Source organism: Aptenodytes patagonicus, chromosome 5 (assembly GCF_965638725.1).
Source record: "Aptenodytes patagonicus chromosome 5, bAptPat1.pri.cur, whole genome shotgun sequence".
Lineage (NCBI taxonomy): Eukaryota > Metazoa > Chordata > Aves > Sphenisciformes > Spheniscidae > Aptenodytes > Aptenodytes patagonicus.
The window spans coordinates 64,802,069-64,825,733 of record NC_134953.1 but is presented as its reverse complement, the minus strand read 5'-3'; the positions used below and the strand labels follow the sequence as shown (position 1 = coordinate 64,825,733).

General features: G+C 38.8%; 1 protein-coding gene across 6 annotated transcripts in view; it reads left to right on the top strand.

Moving 5' to 3' along the window:
• ELAVL4 (ELAV like RNA binding protein 4) overlaps nucleotides 1-23,665 on the top strand; it is an 84,277-nt gene that overhangs the window by 31,109 nt on the left and 29,503 nt on the right. For all 6 annotated transcript variants that reach the window (XM_076340231.1, XM_076340233.1, XM_076340232.1 and 3 more), the window contains exon 2: nucleotides 9,617-9,857. In XM_076340231.1, the coding sequence (XP_076196346.1) occupies nucleotides 9,617-9,857 (241 nt within the window). The remainder of the gene's footprint in view (nucleotides 1-9,616; nucleotides 9,858-23,665) is intronic.

Below are 23,665 nucleotides of genomic sequence, written 5' to 3'. Positions count from 1 at the left end.
CAGTTCAGTTTTAAGCGAAATACGCTGTTACTTTGCAGTAAGCTAATGTTTCTAATGATGGAGATAGAAACTATGACGTTCAGCTAAGTCCTATTTTGGGGTCCATCTCTTAGACCTGCAAGCAGCAGTATCCATAGAGATGTTGCCAGCAGTCGAGATGTACACATGTTGATTAGTGTTTCCTAATTGCATTTACCAGTGTGTCTTCATTAAGGTCCTGTTGAGGACAGAGCCTTAAAACATCTTGGTTGTGGTGTGCATTTTGCTAAGCTGTCCATTCCTGCCTAATATAAGCCTGTCTTTGCATGAAAAATGTATGGGCAACATTTTCAGAAGAAGAATGGCTTAGGAGCTGAAATCCTATTGCAGTGAACATTAATGAATCTTAAATTGCTTAAGGGCTTCTGAAAATTGTAGCTTTTGTTTCTAGAACTTCAGTAGAAATAACAGCAGTGGGGGGTTGGATGTTCCTAGGCTTCACAGAGAGCCTGCTCTGTCCTTGCTTTGCTTTGCCTTCTGGTAAGTAGATGTTTTTAGTTTTCAGTGTGGCTTGTAATACAGCTTTTACTGTCTAAACTCTCGGGTTGCAAATGATTCTAGATTATTTTCTTAAAGGGAAAAACATAAAGTGGAATTGTGACAGGTCTACAGCAGCTGAAGACTTGCAGCTGTCTGCATCTTACATGAACATGTGCGTACCCGTGGGAATCTGTGCGTCAGTACACAGTGTGACATACATATTCCCAAGTCGGTAATATAATTCAGTTACAGATTAGTAATATATAACTCAGTAATATAGTCAGTAAACTAAACAAGTAGGTAGTGATTAGGAAACAAAACTCTAAGCTAAAAATAGAATTCAGAAAGTAACCAAAAATATAAAAAGACTTTCTCAATTTCCCTTACTTTCATTTCAGTGTATTTTTAGGCTGTATGTGCTTTAGACTGAGGATCTGTCTTAGATGTTGATTTCTACCATGCTCTTGTAGTATTATTATTATCTAGTATCCAGGCTTTTGAGAAGCCTTCTCCAATCTTTCAGGGTTTGCCTCATATACTTAATGTTTTCGGTGATGTTTCTCTTTATCACCCTGCAAGCACAGATTTTAAATATGGTTTTTGTCAGTCATCGTCTCCTTTTCAAGAGGGACAAGGCAGTCACTGGGAGACCTCTTGTCTTTGTGGTATCTGCCTAATAAAATGCAATCCATGGAGAAAGATGTTTTCATCAAATTTTGTCTTGGAAAGCCAAAATCAAATCTCAGTCAAAGAAAGATCTTGTCTTACTGTTGAGATTGTTTTTTCAGACCCCTTTAGCCTTCATATGCATCTTGAAAGAACAAGTAGTAGATCCAGATGAAAAGCTAGGAGGGAATAAAGAGCAATCCAAAATGATAAAATAAATAAAACAAAGCCCTTGTAAAAAATTTTAGGTACAGAGTTGCCTGGTACGGATTTGGCAAAAGTAGAAGGGTGGCTGAAGAGGAAATAGATGTTCCTTCAGAAGGCAGAGCCTGACCGCGTTGCCTTTGTTCTGGTTTAGAAACAGTACAGACCTTTGAGCAGAGGCGGCTGGTGACCCCCGGGGATGTGAGTGGGCAGGAGCCATTGATGGCCATGTCCCAGTGCAGAAGTAGGACACCTCCCTGCCACCGGCCTTTGTTACAGTCCATGGCATGTGGGACACAAGAGGTTGTAAGGGGTTTTAACCTGAGCTAATTGTGTAACCCATCTAATAGACTGGGGACGCATCCATTTTTCTCTCTGGGTGTTTTTGACGATGGCTTTCTCCAAAGCTGTGTTCCAGAGTGGAGTTTGAATGCTGTGAAATCAAGGCTGTGTTCTCCCATATCTTCATATGTAAGTTATGTTTAATGGCAGAAATGATTATAAGCGAATTCTGGTGAAACCAGTCTAAATAAAGAAGGGGATAGCTGGCTGGCTTTCTAGAAGTCAGTTTGTCTTAGTGAGAAGGATGACCCTGATGCAGGGATAGTAGGAAACTTCTGTGACCATCACCCATTATACTAGTTTTCCTCACTTCCTGTTTCATCAGTGCTGTTGAGCACATTTGCTGTAGACTTTCATAAGATGTTTGGAGAACACTTATAGAATAGAGCCAAACACCTCTGAGGTTTCTAACATGCATAGTTTCTCCGTAGTCTTTGCAAGAGGTGAAGAAGCCAGAAACAGTGATTGAAAATGAAGCCCAGTAGAAGTTCATAAAGAACCTCAAATACTGTGAGTTGAGGTAATCCATAATACGTACGATAGAGCTATAACTACATTCTGCCTCTGGAAGAATGTTTTTGTCCTTAGAAATGTGCAGTGCAGCACTTCTATCGTGCTTCCCAGAAATTGCTGTGCACGGAGTGCTTGTCCATGCATCTACTCCCCAGTCCTGTGTGTTTCCTCTGGGCTTTGGGGAGTGCTGAGCTGTATGTATGCTAATTGTAGTTCTCCTCCTGCAATTTCTTTTCCCCAGAGTACCTGTAGGAAGAGTAAGAGACCAGATGAAGTGTGTGATATGATGCCTTTGTTCCTATCTTGTGTGTGTTATTGGACATGTAGTTCTGAGAGTGGTTTCCTCTACTGATACTTTTAGTAAGTTATTGACGTTGAAATGGTTGTGACTTATTTTGGTGTCTCCTTTTTTCCCCGCTCATTCCCTTCTGTCCTTGAAACCAAATGCAAAGCTGTAGAGTCCGTACTTCATGGGAACAGAAGACATACTTATCTGAAACTGTCTCTCTCTCAAAAAAAATGCAATTTGGTGCATCATTATGCTGTTTTGCTTTTTGAGAAAGTTGTTAGGAGTGGTGACCTTATCACTAGGCCAGGTTTGAGGATATGGTGTTGTGTTATGGAGCTGTCACAGCTTACTGTGTAACTTCAGCAGTTTGCCTAGATACTTTCCTCTGGTTTGATTTTTCCCTTCTGCAAAACTTCGAATAAAAATAACAGGTTTTGCCTTTCTATTTTTTGTCACTGTGTTGGTACAGCAGCAGTCCTTGCCCTTACTATCCATTTGTACAGCATCTAGTACAACTTGGTGCTGGTATCAGTTACATCCTTCAGGCGCTGCTGTGATAACAAGTAATATTGCCAATAAACTTTGCATTCATTTCACTGCAGATTGGGGACAGAATATTTTGTTTTAGCATATTCACGCAAAAGCCTATAATGGACTAGATCAGGATAAATTTAGCTATTAAAATAACTTTCTCCTTTATTTGAACTGAAGCTTGCCTCTTAAAATGAATGCATTTGTTGTCTTCTCCATTTGGATCATTTGTGTGCTCTGTACAATTATTGTGGCACCCATAAATGTGAACTTCCTGAAAGTGTTTGAACACTATTTCAACCTGAGTGCAGTGCACTCTGAAACCAAGATTTTGTGAGAAGTCTGTATCCCTGCCACAAGAGCCAGAGACTGCTGGTTTTCTGAGCTGAGACTTTCAGCTATATCTATATTTAAAATATTAAATATTTACTCGAAGGAAGGTAAAGATAGAGTATGTAAAAGTGCATATGAGTGGGGAGCATGTCAAAAAACAGAGTTAGATAATGATTCGTTTCTGGGATGTTGGATTTGCCTCCGGGCAGATTTACTCAAAAGCTTCATTTTCCTCCTTTATTTCATGTTCATGATGTATTTATTAGGTAAATAATAGCAAAATCTAGTTGTGTAGTACATAAGCTTTAATAAAAATGTAATTGACAGTGAAATTTGACAGTTGTGTACAGAAAATCTGTACTGGAGCTGTACACAGAGCATCGTTTGCCTCTCCTAAGGCTGCTTTAGAAGCCCACAACATGTACGTGAGGTTCAGGTGCACCTGCTTCTTGCTGTGGCTGGAGTTGTGGTTTTGAGCCAATGAATACTTAAAATCACTTTTTTAACACTCCTATGGGAAGAAGACATGATCTGTCCTGAAGATTTTATGATCCAGTGCCTTATTATGCAAAAATGTAGATAACGTGCTTAATCCCCCTGAAGTGAGTAGCAGTGGCTGCATCTCAAAGTGGGGTGGGGGCATGCAGCTGCTGGTCCAGGGCTGAGGGACCTGGGCTTGGATGTATTTGTATGTTCCACTCCACACCTATGGACTGACCTTCTGGCTTTGGCATGGCTATTCACATACAGATCAGCAGATGGGAGGGCTGTGGATGGATCAGTCAGGCAGCTCCTGTAAATTGGGTTTCTCACCTGCAGAAAAGTTCTAGTGGGACAGACTTGTGCTGTGCTGAATTCCATTCAAAAAAGTAGATATGCTGGGAGTTAAAGCTTGTTTCACATTATAGAAGGAAAAGCTTTGTGAATCTATGTTTATTTTCATTGAGAGGTTTTGTTTCTCCTTTTGTTGTCATTGTTCAGGAGATGGCTGTGGGACCTCTGCCATGGCACCATTTGATTTCACTTGTAAAAGCAAACAACTTGCAATGCTAATTAAAGAGCTTTTTTAGATAAAGTAAGAGCGTTGCATTATTTATCTAAATTCTCTTTTATGGGAGAATGTTCTGAGTTTGTTCATTAATGAACACTTAGAAATAATATAAAATTAGACTTCATGAATTCTTCATGAGGTGTAATTTACCATGATCATTTTTCTTGGCATTTAGGTGCTGTGAACAGTTCATTATTCATAGATAACTTTTTTGACTTTTGAGTCCTCAAAATGGCTATGTCTGCATGAATTCTCCAGTTCTTAGAAATTTTTTTCAGATTTTGATTCTAGGAAAAGATTGCTTCTGGTATGTTTAAAAACACTTGTCCTTAGTGCTTATAAATAACACTGCTCTTAAGATTCTTAATTGTTACTGTTTTTCCATACATATAAAATTTTTATTGTGGAATATGGGCAGTGGAGTATACGTAATTCAGATAGCAAGAATGGGTGCTAATTTGCTGAATACAAGCTCCTTCCAGCGTATGTATGTGACAGTCTTTCAGTTCAACATGCAGACCTTTTAGACTGCTGAGAACAAATTTTATATTTATAAAGCATGTGTATTTCCATTTATCGAGCCATTGGCTATTGCTTATGCATGCAATAGGGAGATAAGACTGTCTTAGTCTGTGGGTAGTTTTCCAAATGATTCATTAGCTGTGCTTTGTAATGGTAGATGGATGTCACATATTTACTGTAATAACTGAAGATTAATGTCAGTTACTCTAGCTTGTTTAAGCATTGTAATAGTTGTGTTTATACATACAGGTATTCTTTGCATTGTTGGAGCTAATATTTCAGCAGGAATAAATTGAAATTAATTGAATTAATTGTAAAATAAATATGAAGATATGACAGAAGTATTTCTGAAAGATTATTTGTAATGTAGGAGTTGCTATAATGGATATTTGTCGCTGATATTTTGTAGGAGGGGTTATACCAAGCCTCTTGGTAAGCAGTGTTTTGCAAAACACTGGCAAAGCTTATGCTGTCTTCTGAAGCAGCAAAGCATTTCTTTGTGAAATCTGTCAAACTAAAATACATCCTACTTTGCTGATACATTACCATACTGAGGAAAGTAGTACACTGAGAAGTCATTTTTAAAAGCAGCAGTCTGATGAAACGAATCCAGAATTTGAAATATGGGTTGCCTTTAACTTACAAAATTGCAGTCTTTAAATTCTGTCACAGATAGTATTTTTTCAATGTTATAAAGATAGACTATTCAAATTATTGGTGGCTAAATTGTCAATGTCTATCAACAGTAACTGCAATTTATTCTTCTTCAAAGATACTGTTATCCTGTATATAGAACATGGGGTTGCAGTATTGGGTGTCTGGCAAGCTGTTGCCCAAAAAAATCCCAAAAACAAAACCTATACCAAAATGCCTCTTTATACAGTAGCATGTGAATGTCATCACACATGATGTTTGCACTGTAATATTTCAAGACCAGTAGTAGCTGCCTAAATTGTCAGAGAAGGTCTACAAAAGCATAGATATGTTGCTAATTTTAAGTGGCATGTATAGAGGTGTAATACTAAATCTTCAAGGGATAAGAATATATTAAAAAAAAATAATGTCGGGGTTAAGTCACTGTTTGATTTTCCACATTTATTTTGCCTGTATCCAAATAAGCCCTTGAAGAGTTACAGACTTACAGCCTCCTTTAATACTTTCATAGAATTGAATTACAGCCCAATATTTTCTTGTGTTAAAGTTATTTTCAGTAATTAAAACATAATGGAAGTTAACTGTGTGCCCAGGAAACTAGAGTATGTATTTCAAAAATGTTCATATTGTGATACAGGTATTGAATTAAAAATCTAAATCTTAGTGTTGTGGATAGAAAAAACAGTGAATAGCCTGTTGAAATCTATTCTTTGAATAAATAATGTTACTCTTATGTAATGTGCCGACTGACATGGGGTCAGCTACTTTAATGCTAAAAACAGTCATCGACAATAAATGTCCCAGTGCATGCACACTGAACTCTTAACAGTGGATTTGAGCTTCAGACATGTAGGGGAGAGAACAGAATGTTTGGAAAGGAGAGATAGGACTTACCTTTTTGCTACCATTAATAATTTAAGTCTTTACTAATTATGTCAGTATGTACATCTAAAATAAGTATTATTCCTTTGTGCTCATAAGAACTTTGAATGCAAGTTCTGGTACACAACTGCTTTTGCATAGAAATCACTCTGTAAATGGAGACTTAAAATTACGAAGTAAAAAAAATTACATACTTTATCAGAAACACTTTTAATAATTCTTCAGCACTTTTCTTTCCGTTATCTCATTTTTTTAATATAGTAAATCGATCTTCAGTAAGCTACAACTTTGCAATAATTTGAAGGGCGAGTAAGTGCCTTGATTTTCCTTTGTACTATTGAAAAATCGGGAAAACCTAATTGGAGTTGAGTGAGAGTAACTAGGAAGAAAATCTGGCACCTGATGCAACATTAGTTTATTCCAAGATATTTTGATGTTGAAGTATTATATGAGGAAATCTACTTGTTCAAGAACAGATTTTTACAGAGCAGCTTACTCTTAATGTTCTGAATGTGTTAAACGGAATTCAACTCAGATATTTATTTGCTTGGTGGGGAAGGTAAGCATGCTGAAAATGTAACTAAAGAGTTTGCAAAATGTGTAAGTAGGACACAAGCCAGTTTCAAATTTTTTCTTTCACAGATTTTAAAAGATCCAGGGTTATTGTTTATCGTGGGGAACCATAGACAGCTTTTGTGTCTGTTGCTAATAATAGATGATGTATCTTCTTCGGTTCATTGTGCTGAAGTCCTGCTTCTGCTGTAACTGAAACCAGCGGTGTGGTATTCCTGTCGGCTTTAGAAGGGCGGGATCAATCCCTAAAATTGCAGTTTACCGTGTGGGTTTCCTATGTTGGAAAGGATATGGTCAGATGATTTAAATGCGCACAGAAAGCTGCAGTTAAGCGAAGCAGCTGATATGGTTATCTTCTGACTAGTCTTATTGTCAGAACTGGAATTTTTTTCCCCCAGTTTTAATTGAGTTAATGCAGATACAGCATATATGAGCAGACTGTGCTCAGCTGAAGCACGTTAGCCTTGGGGTGCAAAACCCTGATCCCGCAGCAGGCTGTTGGCAAAGCTTAGAGTTGGTGTCAGGGTCTGCTGTGGGGTCATGGAGGTGCAGAGATCAAAGGATGATCTTCCAGCTGGAATCCCGAGCTAAACAGATTTAGCAGCATCTGAAACATTTAGTGTATGTATGTGTAAATACATGTATGAAATCAGTTTGAAAAAAGGAAGTATGGCTGATACTGGGTAAAAGGGAAAGTCTTGAAGGAAGAGCGTATGGGGCTGGCAGAGGATGTCAGCAGTGCTTGGTGCCATGTGGCTGGTAAAATTGGCAGGGGGATTCTGGTTTGGATGTGCCGATTCCTTTCAAGAAGTTACTATTTTTGTAGATTTTATTTTCAAAATTATTCTGTGTGGTTTAAGGCCTTTCTATTAAGCACAATGTGGCAAGGATTCTTTTTATTTAAAAATTGTTAAATCAAGTAGCTATTCCTGGGCTTGATAATAAATAATGGTAATTCAAAACTTATTTCCATTGATAAAAAAGAGTTATTTCCTAAATGAGGCATTAAACTAACACTGAAGCATTTCGGTTAAAAAAAAAAACAGAATTGACAAGAATACAACCTATTTAGAGTCTGAGCCACCCTCATACAGTTAACTTCAGAACAGACACCCCTTTTTTGGTGTGTCCCCCATCCTCTTGAATTACAGGCCTAATTTGTCACAACATGTACCTCCCTGGATTTAAAGAAAGCAAATTAAGTCTTGAGTAATTACAATAATTACAGGATCAGATGAGCGCAAGGTTCAGTGTGTGGTGTCTTTGCCCTCAGTTCTCCCAGTGTTTGTCCCTGTCCCTGGGCAGTGGAGTCTCTTGCCCCGGTGCAGCAGTTTGCATCGTTGACTCTGAGTCTTTGATGGAGGGAGGCCGAGCCCATCCGAGGGATGTTCTTTGATAAGAGATACCAGTGAAGCTGCACATCGCAAACTTCACAGTAGACAGCAAAAGCCACCATTTGTATTGCTTTAATTTATCCAGATTTGAGACTAAGATGATGTCCTTCTCTTGTCAACACTGGTGATAATGAAGACGGGCTGGAATTTGTGGTGGAGGCAAATACCTATATAGAAAAGGCTTGAAGTACCCAGACTTTTCTGCTTCCTTTGTCTGCCTGTGTAGTTTTCGGATGAAAACTTGCATTCTTCAGTCCTCAGCTTGCAGATAAACATGCAGGCAGCTTTACTCACGTGACTGGTGGCACTGACGACAATGGGGCTACTGTCCTGCGCGCACTTTGCTAGGCTGGATTCTTATTTGTCATTTTTTGGAAAGGTCTATTTGAGTTTCTTTTGTGAAAATTGGAGTTTCGCATTTCAAGATAGAAGCACTTGTTAAAATTCCAGCCTGCACCTGTGCCTGATACCCTTCCTCTGACTAAAACTTTTTGATTCCAGTAAATATCTGAAGATCTTTGTATCTCTGAAGATTGCAAATCCACGGCTTTATTTAAGAGGTGTCAGTTTGTTAGTGAAAAATATAACTGGAGAATATAGGTCATCACTGGAACCAGTAAATGGTATGTCTGGGGACACTGAGTTTATTAATTGAAGGCAATCCAAATGACAACGCTTTGCAGATTGACTGTGCCTGGTTAATGTTGTTGTCATTGCACTCTGTGATACAGTTATTAAATAGGTAAAATATTTTACCTTTTCATATAGAGCCATACACTTACTTCATCTGATTTAATGGAACTATAATTTTAATTATGATTATTACCTTAAATTATAATTAAATTTATGTGGTTTAAATTTACATTTGTGAAAATGGCTGTATGATGAAAGCAGAAATCAGCTTTGCATTAACAAAAAAAGAAGGTTTTTTAACTGCATCTAAGTACATGCTCACAGCTAAAGACTAGCATGACCTACTTTGCAACAATAATAGAGGAATCAAGCCGGGTTTTTTTTTTGTTGAAGTATCTAAATTGGCCATGAATGCTACCTACTCATTCGTTTGTAAGTATCTTTAAAAATAGCTATTGTATCTATGAAACTTAAGGGGTTTTTTCTCCTTCTCCTCTTATTTTGATGTAGATAATTAGCACCATGGAGCCTCAGGTGTCGAATGGCCCTACTTCCAATACAACCAATGGACCCTCCAGCAACAGTAGAAACTGCCCTTCCCCCATGCAGACAGGGGCTGCTACAGATGACAGCAAAACCAACCTCATAGTCAACTATTTACCCCAGAACATGACCCAGGAGGAGTTCAGGAGTCTCTTTGGGAGCATTGGTGAAATCGAATCCTGCAAGCTCGTGAGAGACAAAATTACAGGTAAGCACTTCATATTGTTGCCTTATCGTGCATCAGGGTCAGTTTACATTTGGGGTCAGCAAAACCTCTGTGTTTATATTGCAAGTGCTTAGCACAGGGAATACCGCAAACACCATGGAAAACTTCTCCAGATGGTAAACCTTTAGTTTTCAATGATGCACACTGGATCTAGAACAACTGTAGGAGAAACCCCTCATCTTTCAGCTTCTGTACAGATGTGAGGGGAAGTACAAACATTGCCAGTCTTCATGTGTGTAACACTGTGCAGCTTCTTGCAGTAGAGTTCAGATGGCATTACTTTCCTGATCATTCTGGTTTTTATTTAATGTTGACTTAAGTTGTAGGAGGGTAGTCTAAATGGCTTGAGCCAACTGATCGTTCCTAATTCAGAATATTTGCTTTGAAGCTCACCATACCTTCATCAAATTTTTGCCTATAACAACACTAAAGTCAAGATGGTTCTGCACGCCTATCACAGTTTATTTACCACGATGTTCTGGAACAGCAGTGGTCTGTAGTTGGAGCTACTGCTCTGGATTTTGTTTGGACATTTGTGGATATTGGTTAATGAACCCTGTTCCCTGAAAACATTTTAATTCGCCATGATCCTTTTCTGCATGAAGCAACACCTGTTGGTAGGTGCCTTCAGAATAAGAAAAGCCTCCCATTACAGATCTTACCTCAAAGAGGAGAGGGGGTGGCTGCACTATTGCTAGAGGAGGTGTGAATGGGTGCAGATGCACCTAGCCTACTCTGTATCCTTACTGCCGCAGCCAGGAATTCACTAATGCAGAAGACGACGGTGGGATGAACAATCAGCTTTTATAGCTTGCTTTATAGGTTAGTTTTATAGGTTGTGTGTCTACTCGCACCGTAGGTGGGGAACAGCTTGAAATTTCACTGCTGTTCAGTGCATCGCCAGCACTGTTAATGTTTAGGACAGAGCAGCAGCCTTGGGAAGGAAAGGGTTCCAGAAAAGGAGCAGTCTCCTCTCTCGGATGCGCTCCCGGCAGTTTGGGTGTGTGCTCTGTGGAAATAGGCACTGTGTAAAGATGAGGAATTAAAATACACATCTTCATACCTACTTCCTTAACAGCCTGGCAGTCATTGTATTGGCAGCATAAGCATGATCTGCTTAATGCTTTTAAACATGCAATGCTTCTTTTTTTACTTACTTCCTGACATATAGCAATGTTCTGGTTGAACACAAGGCACGTAACAAATGGCAGCAGCTGCAGGGCAGCTCAAGTCCTCAGAAGTGTAGTCCGTCCGGCAGAGCTTCCTTTAGCACATTGACCATGATGTATCTATTTCAATATATCTTCTGATTGGGACATAGCTTCAGGGTATTAAAAGGAAGAAGATTGAAAAATGGAATTGACTTTTATTTATTCTTTACTTTTTTCCACTTAAAGAAAAACAAATCGCTTATAACCTCCCACTCCAAAAATTTCCATGCAAATAACTGAAGTCCTCTTCTTTTATAAGCATAGCTGGCCCAGTATTCCAGTGTGACATACCACCCTTGATATCTGCTGCCAGATGAGTTTAGCTCCAGACCATTGTTTTTCTTTTTAGTCTGAAAATAATCTGAGAAATAAATTGGAGGTTACTTCAGTTATTTCAGACAGAAGTGAATACCTAACCCTCATCTGCAGGAGTCTAGTGTGCCTAGCTTGAATTTTGATCATGGCAGGTCCTGTGTTTCTTGAGCTTTTTTGCTTCCCATATCCCTCAAATTCATGGTGATTTCTTTGCAATATAATTTCAAGACTTTAGATACTCAGTGTTGTTTTCATAGAGAATTGTCTGTCTTTGGAGAGCCATCACTTCATCAGCTAGGAACAGTGTTCTTTTTGTTTCATTCCATCTCCAGGCTTTTGTCTCTGTATTTGAAGATGTGAGAAATTTGCTATGTGATCTTCTGACATTCTTGGGTAGTGTGTTTGTCTGTTTTTTCTTTCCATACAAAGTGCATAAATCTTTATGATCAGTAAAATACACTAAAGGAACCATTCTTTAAAAAAACTTACGCAGATGCTTTGAGGACGATCACCCCTAAGTGACTGAGGCGCCTACATGTTTTAAAAAGTGATACAAGTACAAAAGAACCAAATTCACAAAAAAAGAATTGTCCTTCGAAGTCTCTGCCACTTTTGAAAACAGAATTTAATCTGCTGAGGTTTTCAGGCCTGTTATCAAGGCATTGTGCAACATTACTAAATTTTAGGATGTATGTTCATTCCTCACATTGAATTCCATTAGTAAATCGAATGCAGTCCTCTGCCAGAAGCAGTCCATGTTTTTAAAGGTTCTTAAAACATTGAGAGTAAGAAAATGGAAATGCACTGAGGTCATACCCAGCTCATCTTTCCGGATCATCATGTAAGTGTGTTCTTCATTAGGCTTTCTGGGTTTTTATGGTTTTTGGGAGGGGAGGAGTAGAAGTATGCCAGTAGGCTGTTACAGGAATGACTGGCTTTTCAGGGGTTTTCTGCTTTTTTCTTATTAAACGTAGATTTTTTTTTTTGACAGTGAAAGCTGTATTGCAGAAGAAACAGTAAATTCTTAAGCTATTCTTGCTGAACTGGTGAAGGTCTGAAACAATTTAGGTTGTGACTGCTTTTGGATTTTTCATTGTTTCTGTTAAAAAATTTGTTTTTAATAAATATCAGCTAAGTGTGTGCTGTTGTAGTATGCCTCTAAACAAATGTTGGAGCTCTTTCTGTTAAAAGTATGGGTTGTCTTCATAGATAGTAAGTTTGTCTCCTTCTTGCTAAGGTAAATATCAGGTAAATCAAGGAAAGCCAGAATAAAAAGTTAGCTGCAGAGAGAGGTTGCTTCAAGAAAAATAGAAAAGGTCATAAACCAAATCATCATCGTTAAATAGTTACCCTGGCAAAACCATATTAGAAAATCTTGAATGTATTTCTGAGGCTAGATAGAGTTGAACTGGTTCATGTAAAAGATTCAATTTCCCCTGTCCTGTTAAGGAATTGCACAGACTTTGTGAAATAATGTTTAGGCTCCCAAAATACTTTTTTCAAGGAGTTCAAAGCTAAACAAAGTCTGTTAAACATACAGGATCCCTTTGAGAGAATTTATGATCTGAACTCTTTTATTAATTTAAATGGGTTAAACAGTGTATGTCAGGAATAATCATCTGCTCCAAGTCTTTTTGCAGTCTTAGAACAGTAGTAGGGTTTTTAAGAAAATTGATTCGTGATGTTACCCCTTGCTTTGGAAAGACACATGTTTAAACAAGCATATTCCTTTACTAAAAAAAAAATATATGCTAATTTGGTAGTACACCGTACTGAGTTGAATAGGAATGACAGCTTCTAAGACAGTCTTTAACTTGATATTCAAAACCAAAATTGTAAATTTCGGTTTTGTTTGGTAGCTTCTCAGAACAGGCAGGATATACAGTAGCATTTTTAAGAGATGCTAATGACTTGAAAGAGGAGATGGAAGGCAGGCATACATTTTAATTATGGGGGAGGGGTTGCAATAGGAAAAATGTTTTTTTCACTGCAGAGATTTTAAGGGAATGAGATAAGGAAAAACAGACTGAAGATAGTTGCCTTCATTTGGCAGGGGTGTTTAATAAAAGCAGAACTTGTGGTTGTAAAGTGTGCTTATTAAATTCTTCATTTACACTACCTAATTAATTCTAGCATTTTAAATTAACAGTGAAACTGGTCCCTGCTGTACCATTTCATAGCTACAGCATATTTCGTCCAACAACCCAGTTGTTCAGGTTTAATCAGCTGCTCTCAAAAAGAGAGGGAACTTGAGTTAAAAAAAACTAAATGGCATACGCATTTTAGAGCAGCATTAGATGAAGGGAAGTGACTTCACAGAGGAAGACTACGGCTTCAGATGGATGTGAGGCTCGGTGCTTACAAGCTGTGCTATGCTATATAGTGTTGCAAATGCTCTTTATTTCTTATTTTGTCCAAAGAAAGCCAGTGATAAATAATCTTCCTGACTTGAGGAAGGAGAGGACTTGAATTCATCAGAAAATTTTGAGGAGAAATGCTGAACTTGTTTTGTCCCGTGTTTGAAAACAAAGATCCAGTCAGCATAGTGTCTGTCAGAGATGCTGTAATTGCTGCTGGCCAAGTGAGTTGTCCTTGTTGACATAGTTTGTGTGTGGGAGAAGGGGATGTTTGTTACTAATTTTTTAATTGATTTGGTAGCCTTAGCTGAGCTCTTAAGAATCATATTTTTGTTTCTCTGTAATCTACACAGGAATTTACATCTCTGAATCTTCAAATGATTGGTATCTAAAATCTTTGGATCTCAATCTTTCATATCTTACAACAATCCAGGTGCACTGTAAAGCAGAATATTTATTGATACAGGATTTCTGTGCATCACTTAACTTATGACAGAGTTTGCATATTCCTGCTGTGTGGTACAATTTGATGTTCTTTGCATGCGTAATCAGGAACTTCATTGCTCCTCTGCCCAAAACACAACTCTTTTTTTAAATCATTCCTTTTGAATTTGCAATTCCTGTAAGATTATGCACAAAGATTTACATCTTTCGTTTTAATTTCAGGTATTTATAAGAGTACTGATACAGGCTTAGATTAAAAATGTGGTTATGAAATAATCATGGCATTGTAAGCGTAATATAAATATTGATGATCCCAGTGAAAATCCAGGACAGGCAAGCTATTGACTCAAAGCAGTAGCATTTGTGTGCTGTCACGTTAGGAGAGAAAGAAATACTGACTGTTTTACTTGTGGTCCTCTTTAGAAGATACGGATTGTCCATTCCTCTCGCTCTTCGGATGTTCAACCATATGATCCAAGAACCAAAAGCTAACAAAATGGCAGAGTCAGAAATAATGCAGCATTATGAGGGAGTACAGGAAAATTCTTCCATGTGAGCAGTGTTCAATGCTCATTTCTCCATAGAAACAAGTAAATTCCTAACCTGGGCGGGATGCTCTGCCTGTGCTCTGAGCAAGCCACCATGAACCCCTTCTGGTCCGGAAGTATGTCCACACTACATTAAGTTGGTATCATCTGCCCTCTATAAAAATTTTTTTCTTATCTCACTGTGTAATGAGCAGCTTACCAGCACATACAGAAAAGGTGCTGCTGTAAAAAGCAAAGACCCAGATTTTCTTTAACCAAGCGTGTTCAGTGAGTGATGGCACTGAACTGGTGTTTCTATCTGGAATGTGCGGTTCAGAGATTGCATGCTTAGAGTTCCCTGAAATTTGGGCCTAATTAAGTAGCCTTAATTTCAGCATCTGGAATCGGTAACTTGTTTTGAAAGCAGTGGATGGAGAAGGTCTGTATCCTCCAGAGCAGAAACCATTAATCGCACACTGTGGTGGTGACCCTAGGAGGCAGGAGAGAAGGAAGCCAGGTATGATCATGTTCCCCAACAGTTTGGCTCTCCAGGAGGGAAGCTCTTGAATCTGATGGCAAGTGTGCAGTAGCAGGAAAACACTACTTAAGCTTTCCTTAGTAAATACATGTCTTCTAGTATTGGCCCGGTGTTTGCAGCGGGCAACAGCTAAGCTTTACGTATTTTAATGGGAAGTTTTGATGCCTGAGAGTAGATGAGTGAGAGGTCATGGTGTCCATCTTGGGATTGAAGGGGGACTCTGAAAGCTTATTATAATGGAAAGACACAAAGCAAAAACAGGATTAATGGTTAAACTTAATCATAGGAAAGAGGCCTTTTGGTAATACAGTTCATTACAATAGGTAACTGTTTCATGGTTAAGTCTGCATTTGAAAGACTCAGGCTGGAAATTGCAGAGATATTAGTAATATTGTGCTGCTTTGTCATGGGGGGAAATTTTTATTTTTATTCAATAGTTCACAGCTATTTATGTTTAGAAGCTGCAGATAGAACATGCATTCACTGAAAATTTCACATACAAAGACTACCAGTGTTTTATATATGTTTTCTCTAGCAATTTTGTAAAAGGGCATACCAAGTGTTTCCTATTGGAAGAAAAAAATATGACCCATATGCAGATAAATACAGCTTACTGTGAAACCCAGCTTTAAGTTACCTGATCCTAAATGACTGAAAGTCTAATCTGAGCATAAACTGCTTTTACATTTGATGTCCAATGCACTGATTGTGCTTTGAAAGTGCCTTCCATTCTGAGATATTACTGGTTCCAGCAGTTTTCCCCATGTAAAATACATTAAACAGATAGGATTATAGAATATAGGGATTAAGTTAGATAAGACGTATAAACTGTTTAGAAAGTATGTAAACACTCATGCCTCATGGTGTAAGCCCACCTAATAATAGGGTTAAGGAGAAAAATACCTTGTAGAGGTAGTTTATTCCCTTGTTGACTTGGGAGGGTTTTTAGTAATTCTCCATAAAGCAGTGGTAACTAGTCACTGATCTCTGACCATTTATTTGGTACAGTCTTGTTAGTCTAGACTGAGTGTTAGCAGCAGTTGCTTTGCTCCAGTAGTAGATGAGAATTAACAATCCTTCAGAACAGGAAAAAAAACCCAAACTTATGTACTGTGGTGTTCACCATTTACAAAGTGAATATAATTCTGGCATTTGGTTTTATTGCATTTAAAGGCCATATTTAGTAGTGCCCCTCAAATTGGCTGTATAGGGAATTTCTGTAAGAAGCAGTGCAGTTTTCTGCATTTGACTTCCTTGAAAGCAAAAGACCTAGTATTTGCTGAAATAGGAAGAATATTTATACAGCAGAGTACTCTGCTAGAGTTCTTCTGTCTGAAAAATAATACCAATTAAGTGAATTACTTCAATTTTTTCAGGAAGTGACTTGTAGATTGGCCTCACTGTATTTTAACAGGTACAGGAGATTTGTATGGCAGTTATTTCTTTGTGTTGAGTTCATGTTCAAAATGCAGTGGGGAAAGAGTGGTCTGATAGAGTAGTATAACTGCAGCTGAAAGTCAAGTGCCCAGAAAAGCAGAAGTCTAAAATAATGTTTTAGAGCTGCAAAAAGAAAATGCTTTCTGTGAATACAATGGAACACAGAGCATGCTTCAATTTTTGGTTCTAATCTTTGTCTGGTAGCTTCAGTTGCATGCAGAGAATAAGATACTAAGACATGAAAAACAGACATGTATCCATCTTTTTAAACCTAAAACCTAGAATTATTTTTTTAAAAGACTAAATATATGGCTCTGAATGTCATTAAAGACCTTTGATAAGTTGATCTTAATTTGGTGGCCTAGTTATTTTATTTTTATAGCTGCTTATTTCCTGAAGTGTTCTGTTCTTGAGCAGTGATAAATCTAATTTCAGTGTTGTATATCCTATTCTAAGGGCTGCAGATTCAAGGCAATCCCCAAATATTGATTATCTAAATGAACATTTGCATTAAGTATCTGAACTAAATTCATTAGCACTGTGGGGGAGGGAACACAGAAATAGTAGTGAGTGTCTCAGTGCTGGATTTCTAAAATGTGTTTGGTACGGTTTGATGTCTGTTCTAAATGCTGAGGAAAATAGTCAAATTTGCATCCGTCATTTTCTTTATTGCCTCTCTGCACCAGTGAACAAAAGAATTTTGATTTCTTGATTATTGGGGGGAAAAACAATTGAAATGAGTGTTGGGGCAAATAGGCAGAAAGCAAGTTGGCATGACCCTTGTGCTGTGAAAAAGCTTTCTAATTAACTTCAGCAGTTTCACTCCTGAGCCTGTTCTGAAGTGTATTAAATGCCTTTAATACATACTTAGTTTATTCTTCACAGTTTTAACTGCTTGGTTTGAGTAAATAACATCACCTTCCCATCAAGCCTGGTGAGGAATGATTAGCAGTACGGTTTTCCTCAACAGCACAAGCATACCTACACCTCCTGAAATCGTGACTTCCAGATAAAAGGTTATTTATAAGGCTTTTCAGTGTGTCTGACCTAATCTGAGACTTTCCATCCTTCGTATCATCTGTGTTGAAGATAACTGTCTACCAGGAAACAGCCAGGTGAAACGGCTGTGTTAGTGGAACCCTTTATATGATGACAGTCCACCCTTACCTACAGTATTGTTTGTCTTTTTTTCCTCATTCTGCCCTTCCCTCTAGAAGGACAGACCGCATGCTTCAGTACTCATGCACAGCTGCTTCTGTCCCTAGCCCTTTTTCTTTTCCTTTCCTTTAGCCCAAGGAGGACAAGGAGAAAGGGGAGGAAAGGATTGGGAGAGTTCCAGGAAAGCTCTGGGAGATTGGCAGCAGTGTCCACTAATGATGCAATATCTTCCAGCTGAGGCAGGGTCTTTTGGGGCAGCAGTAGACAGCACACCAAAAGACACCTGTCAGGGCTCCGAGGTTGACTTTCCCAGCATTCATCTGTTCCTCGCTACTCAAGACCTTCTGCCCTTCAGCCATACCAACAAGCAGCGTGGCCGTGCTGTGGCTGTTGCCCCTGCCTGTCGCCCCAGTGCTCCTGCTAGGCAACTTGTCCAAGAAAAAAGTGAACAGTGTAAAACCAGTCTGAAAGGTTTTGAAATTGGCCTAGTTCCTGCTCTCCCTTTTCACAAGGCTTTGCTTTTTTCCAACGCTGCATTAGGAGTTTCTTCTTGGCTTTAAAATGGTGTTTAAATTTGTGACCAGGATTACTTGACTGGCTGAGCCAGGAAGTTTTTGTCCCTTCTCTGTTGCAGAGCTGATCCATCATCACGACTTCCTAGTATGTAGGAGCTTTTCTCTACAGCCAGAAGAGCCCTGCAAGATCATCTTCACCTTGATTTCAGACAACCTGAGACCTTCAGATCAGTATTGGGATCTGCTGCCCGTGGGAGTGACCTCAGCACTCCTATCTCTTTTCTCTGTTTTCTGCTAGCTCAGTTTATGTGCTGTCCCTACACTGATTAAACAAAGTACCTCTTCAGACTCCATCCACTTGGACCCCATCCTTCAGATCTCCTTTGCTTTTGGAGTTATTCTGACTGACTTGAGCAAGGACCCATTTACATGATCAAGCCAACCTGTTTTCTATCTATTTGTCAAGTGAGATGCCATCTGTAGAGGGCAAAGTTCCTTTTGGAGTATCTACTGCATGGAGGTCTTGCCTGGTCTTAAATCCTGTCCTTCTGCTTTGCTTCCAGAAAACTTCAGAGGTTCAATCCCAGTGCTTTGAAACTTAGGGTATCATCTTAATTTGACTTACGGTTAAGAGGGGTTAATTTCTAGTTATGTTGTTATGCACAAGCATATATAGAGAGGGGGATCTACCACAGTTTTCCACGCCTGCACATTCTTAACGCTGCTCACCATCTATTCTTTTCTCCTGCTTAAAGGATAGTTTCTCTTGCTGCCTGAATTGGGAGTCCACCAGCCTTTGTATGCAGCTCACTAGCAATTACTTGCTTATAGTCAGCACTGATAACCACCTCAGTAATCCGTTGGCTCTTGGAAGTTGTTTTGATGCTCAGCCTTTGCCAAGAGACAAGCATACATCTTTGGATTTCAGTAGCATCCTACTTCATGTCCTATACTTCATTCCTGGAGTTGTCATTGATAGGGTATTACAGCCTCTGACTTTTTACATCGTTTGTGGTACAGCCTGAGTCTTGTTCAGGCCCTTCTGCATCTCTGCCTGTTTAGACAGGTTTTGCACAGGTGCCATGTTTCACATTTCTGTGATGCCACAATCCTGTGGTTCCTCTCATCCCATCATGAGATTTTTGATTCTAAAAAGTGTAGGGAAAGAGGTGAAGAAAAGCATCGTGTCACCGAAGTCCAAGTCCATTTCTTTGACCTTGCTCACTGGCTCTGCTTTGGCTGACTCACTGCTGGGGTTTGTTGGACATAGCTGCTGTTCTCCATTCTCCTTGAGTAGGATCCGTCACTAACTTTGCAGGTGTTCCTACTTGTCCCCACTAGGAATTTCAGCACAAGTTACTGACTTGCAGGTGCTGCTACAGGCAGGATATTGGACTAGGCAGACCTCTGCTCTGACCCAGTACTGCTGTTCTTATGACTCGCACAGCATCTGTTTAATCTGTGGATATATCAGCTTGAGGGGAGAAAAACCTGAACACTTTCATTATTTACATTCACAAGAGCCCAGACTGTTTTTTCAGTTAGATGGTTTTTAAGGGGTGTTGCAAAAGCAGATGGACAAAAAGCTGCGTCATACTCACCTGCAAGCAAACAAATGGCAGCATTGCCAGTATGATTAATTGTTGCTGTGATAGAGGGGCTGCTGTTTCTGCAGTAAAGGTCTAACGTGCCTGCTGCCCTATACGGATAATTGTCTGTGCTCGCATGCATTTTAAAGCACCTTAAATTAGATATCAACAGGTTTCCTCTTGCTACAGCATTCTAGGATCCACAAAATGAGGCTACCTTCCTCTTCCTTAGGATACTGTTGGTTAGATGTAGGGATTGTTTTGACTTTCCCTGTTCGGAGGATGGTAGGTAGGGCATGATAAGATAGGACATGTAGCAAGGAAGAAGTATTCTCCAGCAGTTCCTTTTTTTTAGACTCCTCTGTTCTCCTACATGCTCTCTGTGTCACTTCTATTTACCAATGCATCTTTCTCCCATTTCTCTAATTTTTCTTTAAATACTTTCCTGCTCTGGAAGCCACTTTGTCTTAAACAAAAAACTCAACCCCAAACATGAACAACATGGGAGCTTGACTGATAACATTTTTTTGCCCTTATGTTTTTACTATGTTGGAATAGCTGCTATGTTACTTTGATTTACTTGATTGGTAGTATTGTGGTACTTGCTCCAGGTTAGGTATGTTTAGGTACTTTGCCAAACTCAAAACAAAAGAAGGAAAAATACATATATTTTCCCTCTCCTCTGTTTACCACCTGTATGTTTAATATTTTGAAAAGCCTTTTTACAAGAGTAGTATATCATAAAACCTGCACTGTCTTCCATGGTGGTCAGCCAGCAAGAATGGCTTGTAGTCACGACATCCACACATGGTACATCTGGTGCTGTACATGTGGATATTGTCATAGGAAAGTGTTGGCTGATACAGATTAAATCTGTCACCTTTAAAAGGAAAAGATCTGCTTTTCAGTCTGGAGAAAATTCATCAAGGAGTATATTCATGCTAATATTCTTTTCAACAAAATTATCAAGAAATTTAAGTGATAGAACTAGGTAGTACGTGCATACAACAGTCATAATATTTTCTTCTTTAAGCCGTTTTCCTTTTTATTACTTCTATTACCTGCAACTACCTAAAAGGAATATTACAAACATTTGAAGTACTTTTAAAAAAATTCCTGCTTGTCTCAAAGTTCCTCAAAATTCTGTCTTAACGCTGAAGCAAATTTGTTAAGTATGCTTGCTGCAGTCTTCAGTATTGATGGATAGCAAAATTTTTATAGGTAGCATGTTTTGGAACACGATAAGGTGGCTTTACTTTTCTCAGCATCTTTCCAGATGCTGTATAAAGTAATCTACGTAAATCTAACTGTTACAGATTAACCTTCTTAGCTGTCAGGTTGCAGCTTTTATTTATGTTTTCGCTGATCAGATTAAAAATGCTGCAGACACAGGTTGTGTTGCTAATATTAAATTTTGTATTCCGGTCTGTAATAAACGACTTTCCTTTGTGCATTGGAAAAACTGGTTAGTAGAGCTCAGAGTTTAATTAGTAGGCTGTTTATGAGACAGAATAGGTATTCTGAGTCATTGTTCAGAATTACTATGAAATTTTTTAGTGTGGTAGTGGCTTTTGTTTTTGTTGTTTGACAGAGACTGAGGTACAAAACCCTAAACGTTGCTGGATTAAATCATTTAATGACAAAATTACCAATAATGACAAAATGTTACTTTTTGAATTTGCAGTCAACCAGGTTTCAGATATTGCTGCTGCAGTATATTGTTATATCCTACTTAATATTCTTGTTTTGCAAAACAAACTCTTGTTTTTCTCCAGTTTTATGTGCCTGTGCCACTTCCTTTAGACTGGAAGTGTTACTGCCACTATTTCCACATAAAATGCTTCTAGGTTTGAGGATGCACTGGATTTTCATATCTTAGCTGTGCCTTTCCTTTCCTGATTCTCTGCTTGCATAGCTCTTTTCAGTGAGAGAGCATGTTCTTGGCCTCTTAACAAAAATCTCTCTCCTATAAACCAAGTTGCATGTTACTTTGTTAAGCCATGACTAACTTTTCACTCTGCCCATGCAGTTTTCTGACCCATCACAAAAATGGGAACCTTGGTCAGCGCACAGGCTCTATTGTGGTTCTGTCCTTCTGCCTTTCTTCTCCCCATCACTCCACCACTCACTACCATTGTCTTCTAGGATAGTGGGTTTTCTCATAAACTTTGACTCTGGGTGCCTGGCATCGCTTTTTTGTGTGAAAGTTTGGTACATTTGCACCAAAATTGTGCACATCAGATCACTGATCTGAACTTGCTGTCCCTTTGGTTGAAGGGACAGCAGTGAAAAATCACTGTTTCTCTTGGTTTGCTTCCACTTTCTGCTCCATTGTTCAGTATTAATTTTTTTAGTTGCCTTCCACTTTCACCTAAATTTTAGAAATACCAGTGTTTGGGATGGGATGCAGGAAGGGAAGATAAGTCTGCTGTAATGAAGCATGTGACTCTTCCATGATGTACTGGTTTGCACTGTTGGAGCACCTTTTTTTTCTTTGGTTTCAGACCATATAATTTTTTTACCCTCTTAATTTCATCTTCTCTTATGAGTAACAGTGTTAAGTAGCACACTTCTAATGTTTCATCTCCAGTCATAGATACTTCAAATGTGTAAAGACTATAGGCTTCTGCATCTCCTTTTAGTCACAATTTAACCAAGGGATAGCATATTTTAATGTTTTAATACTGGACATCTTGCATCTTAAGTTGCTCTCAAGCCTTAAGTCATTCTTGCTTTAAAAACCTGGTGGTTGCTGAAGTTGCCTTCAGTTTGTTGCTTTCCTTATCTCTAGTACATACATTTCTTGTTATAGTTGAGTGTAGTCTTTAACATTCTTTATGTACTGCTGGTCCAGTGATGCTGTATCCCCTCTCCATGATGTAACATCACCTATTTGGGATGTGAAAGGCTTCCTGGCATGTGTTGCATGCTTTATGTAATGCAGTGACTTCTTTTAATTCCTGTTAGAGACTTCTTTCCATACTGCTGGTTACTATTTTTATGTCCTGGTATGTCTTTCTATTTGTTTTCACTTTTTCTTACTGAATATTGTTTTAACTTGGCCTGTTTGCTTCTAATGTCTGCATTCTTGTGTTTAATTCGTCTCTTCAGCATTGAATTTACTGTTTGGGATAGACAAGTCATGGCTGTTTCTTGTCCATTCATGCCTGTCCCCAGAACACTGGATTTTTATAGTACAGTCCCTGTTCTGTTCTGGGACAAAGCGGGGAGGAGTTAAGCCTTGCTCTTCTCAGAACAGCTGCTAACTCAGAGGCTGTGTGCTCCTTGAAGGAGGGGGGAGGAGAAGATGAAAAGAAGGGAAGCAAGAGATGTCAACTCGGGGGGGGGGGATCCAAATACTTGTTCGGAAATGGAACTCAGTTGTCTTACGTATGTCAGGAGCAGTAGCTTCTGAAAACATACTTAATCAGTTGCTTGCAGTAGTATGAATGTACTTGTGCTTAAAATCTGGTTTTACATTTGAAGAAACTTGATAGAGGCAGAAAAAAGGAAAAGGGGGATAGTATGTTCTGCAGTATGAAATGTGCGTGTTGTTTACAAGGTATCTCCAGCCCAGCACAACTCGCAATGGTCCAATAATAAGGTTACTGTCTTAGGGTGAGGGAGATGCAGTTTTAGGTGCCTGTTGTAGTGACTGTGTTACTCCATCCAAGTTCACCTCGGAAATCTCGATGCCTT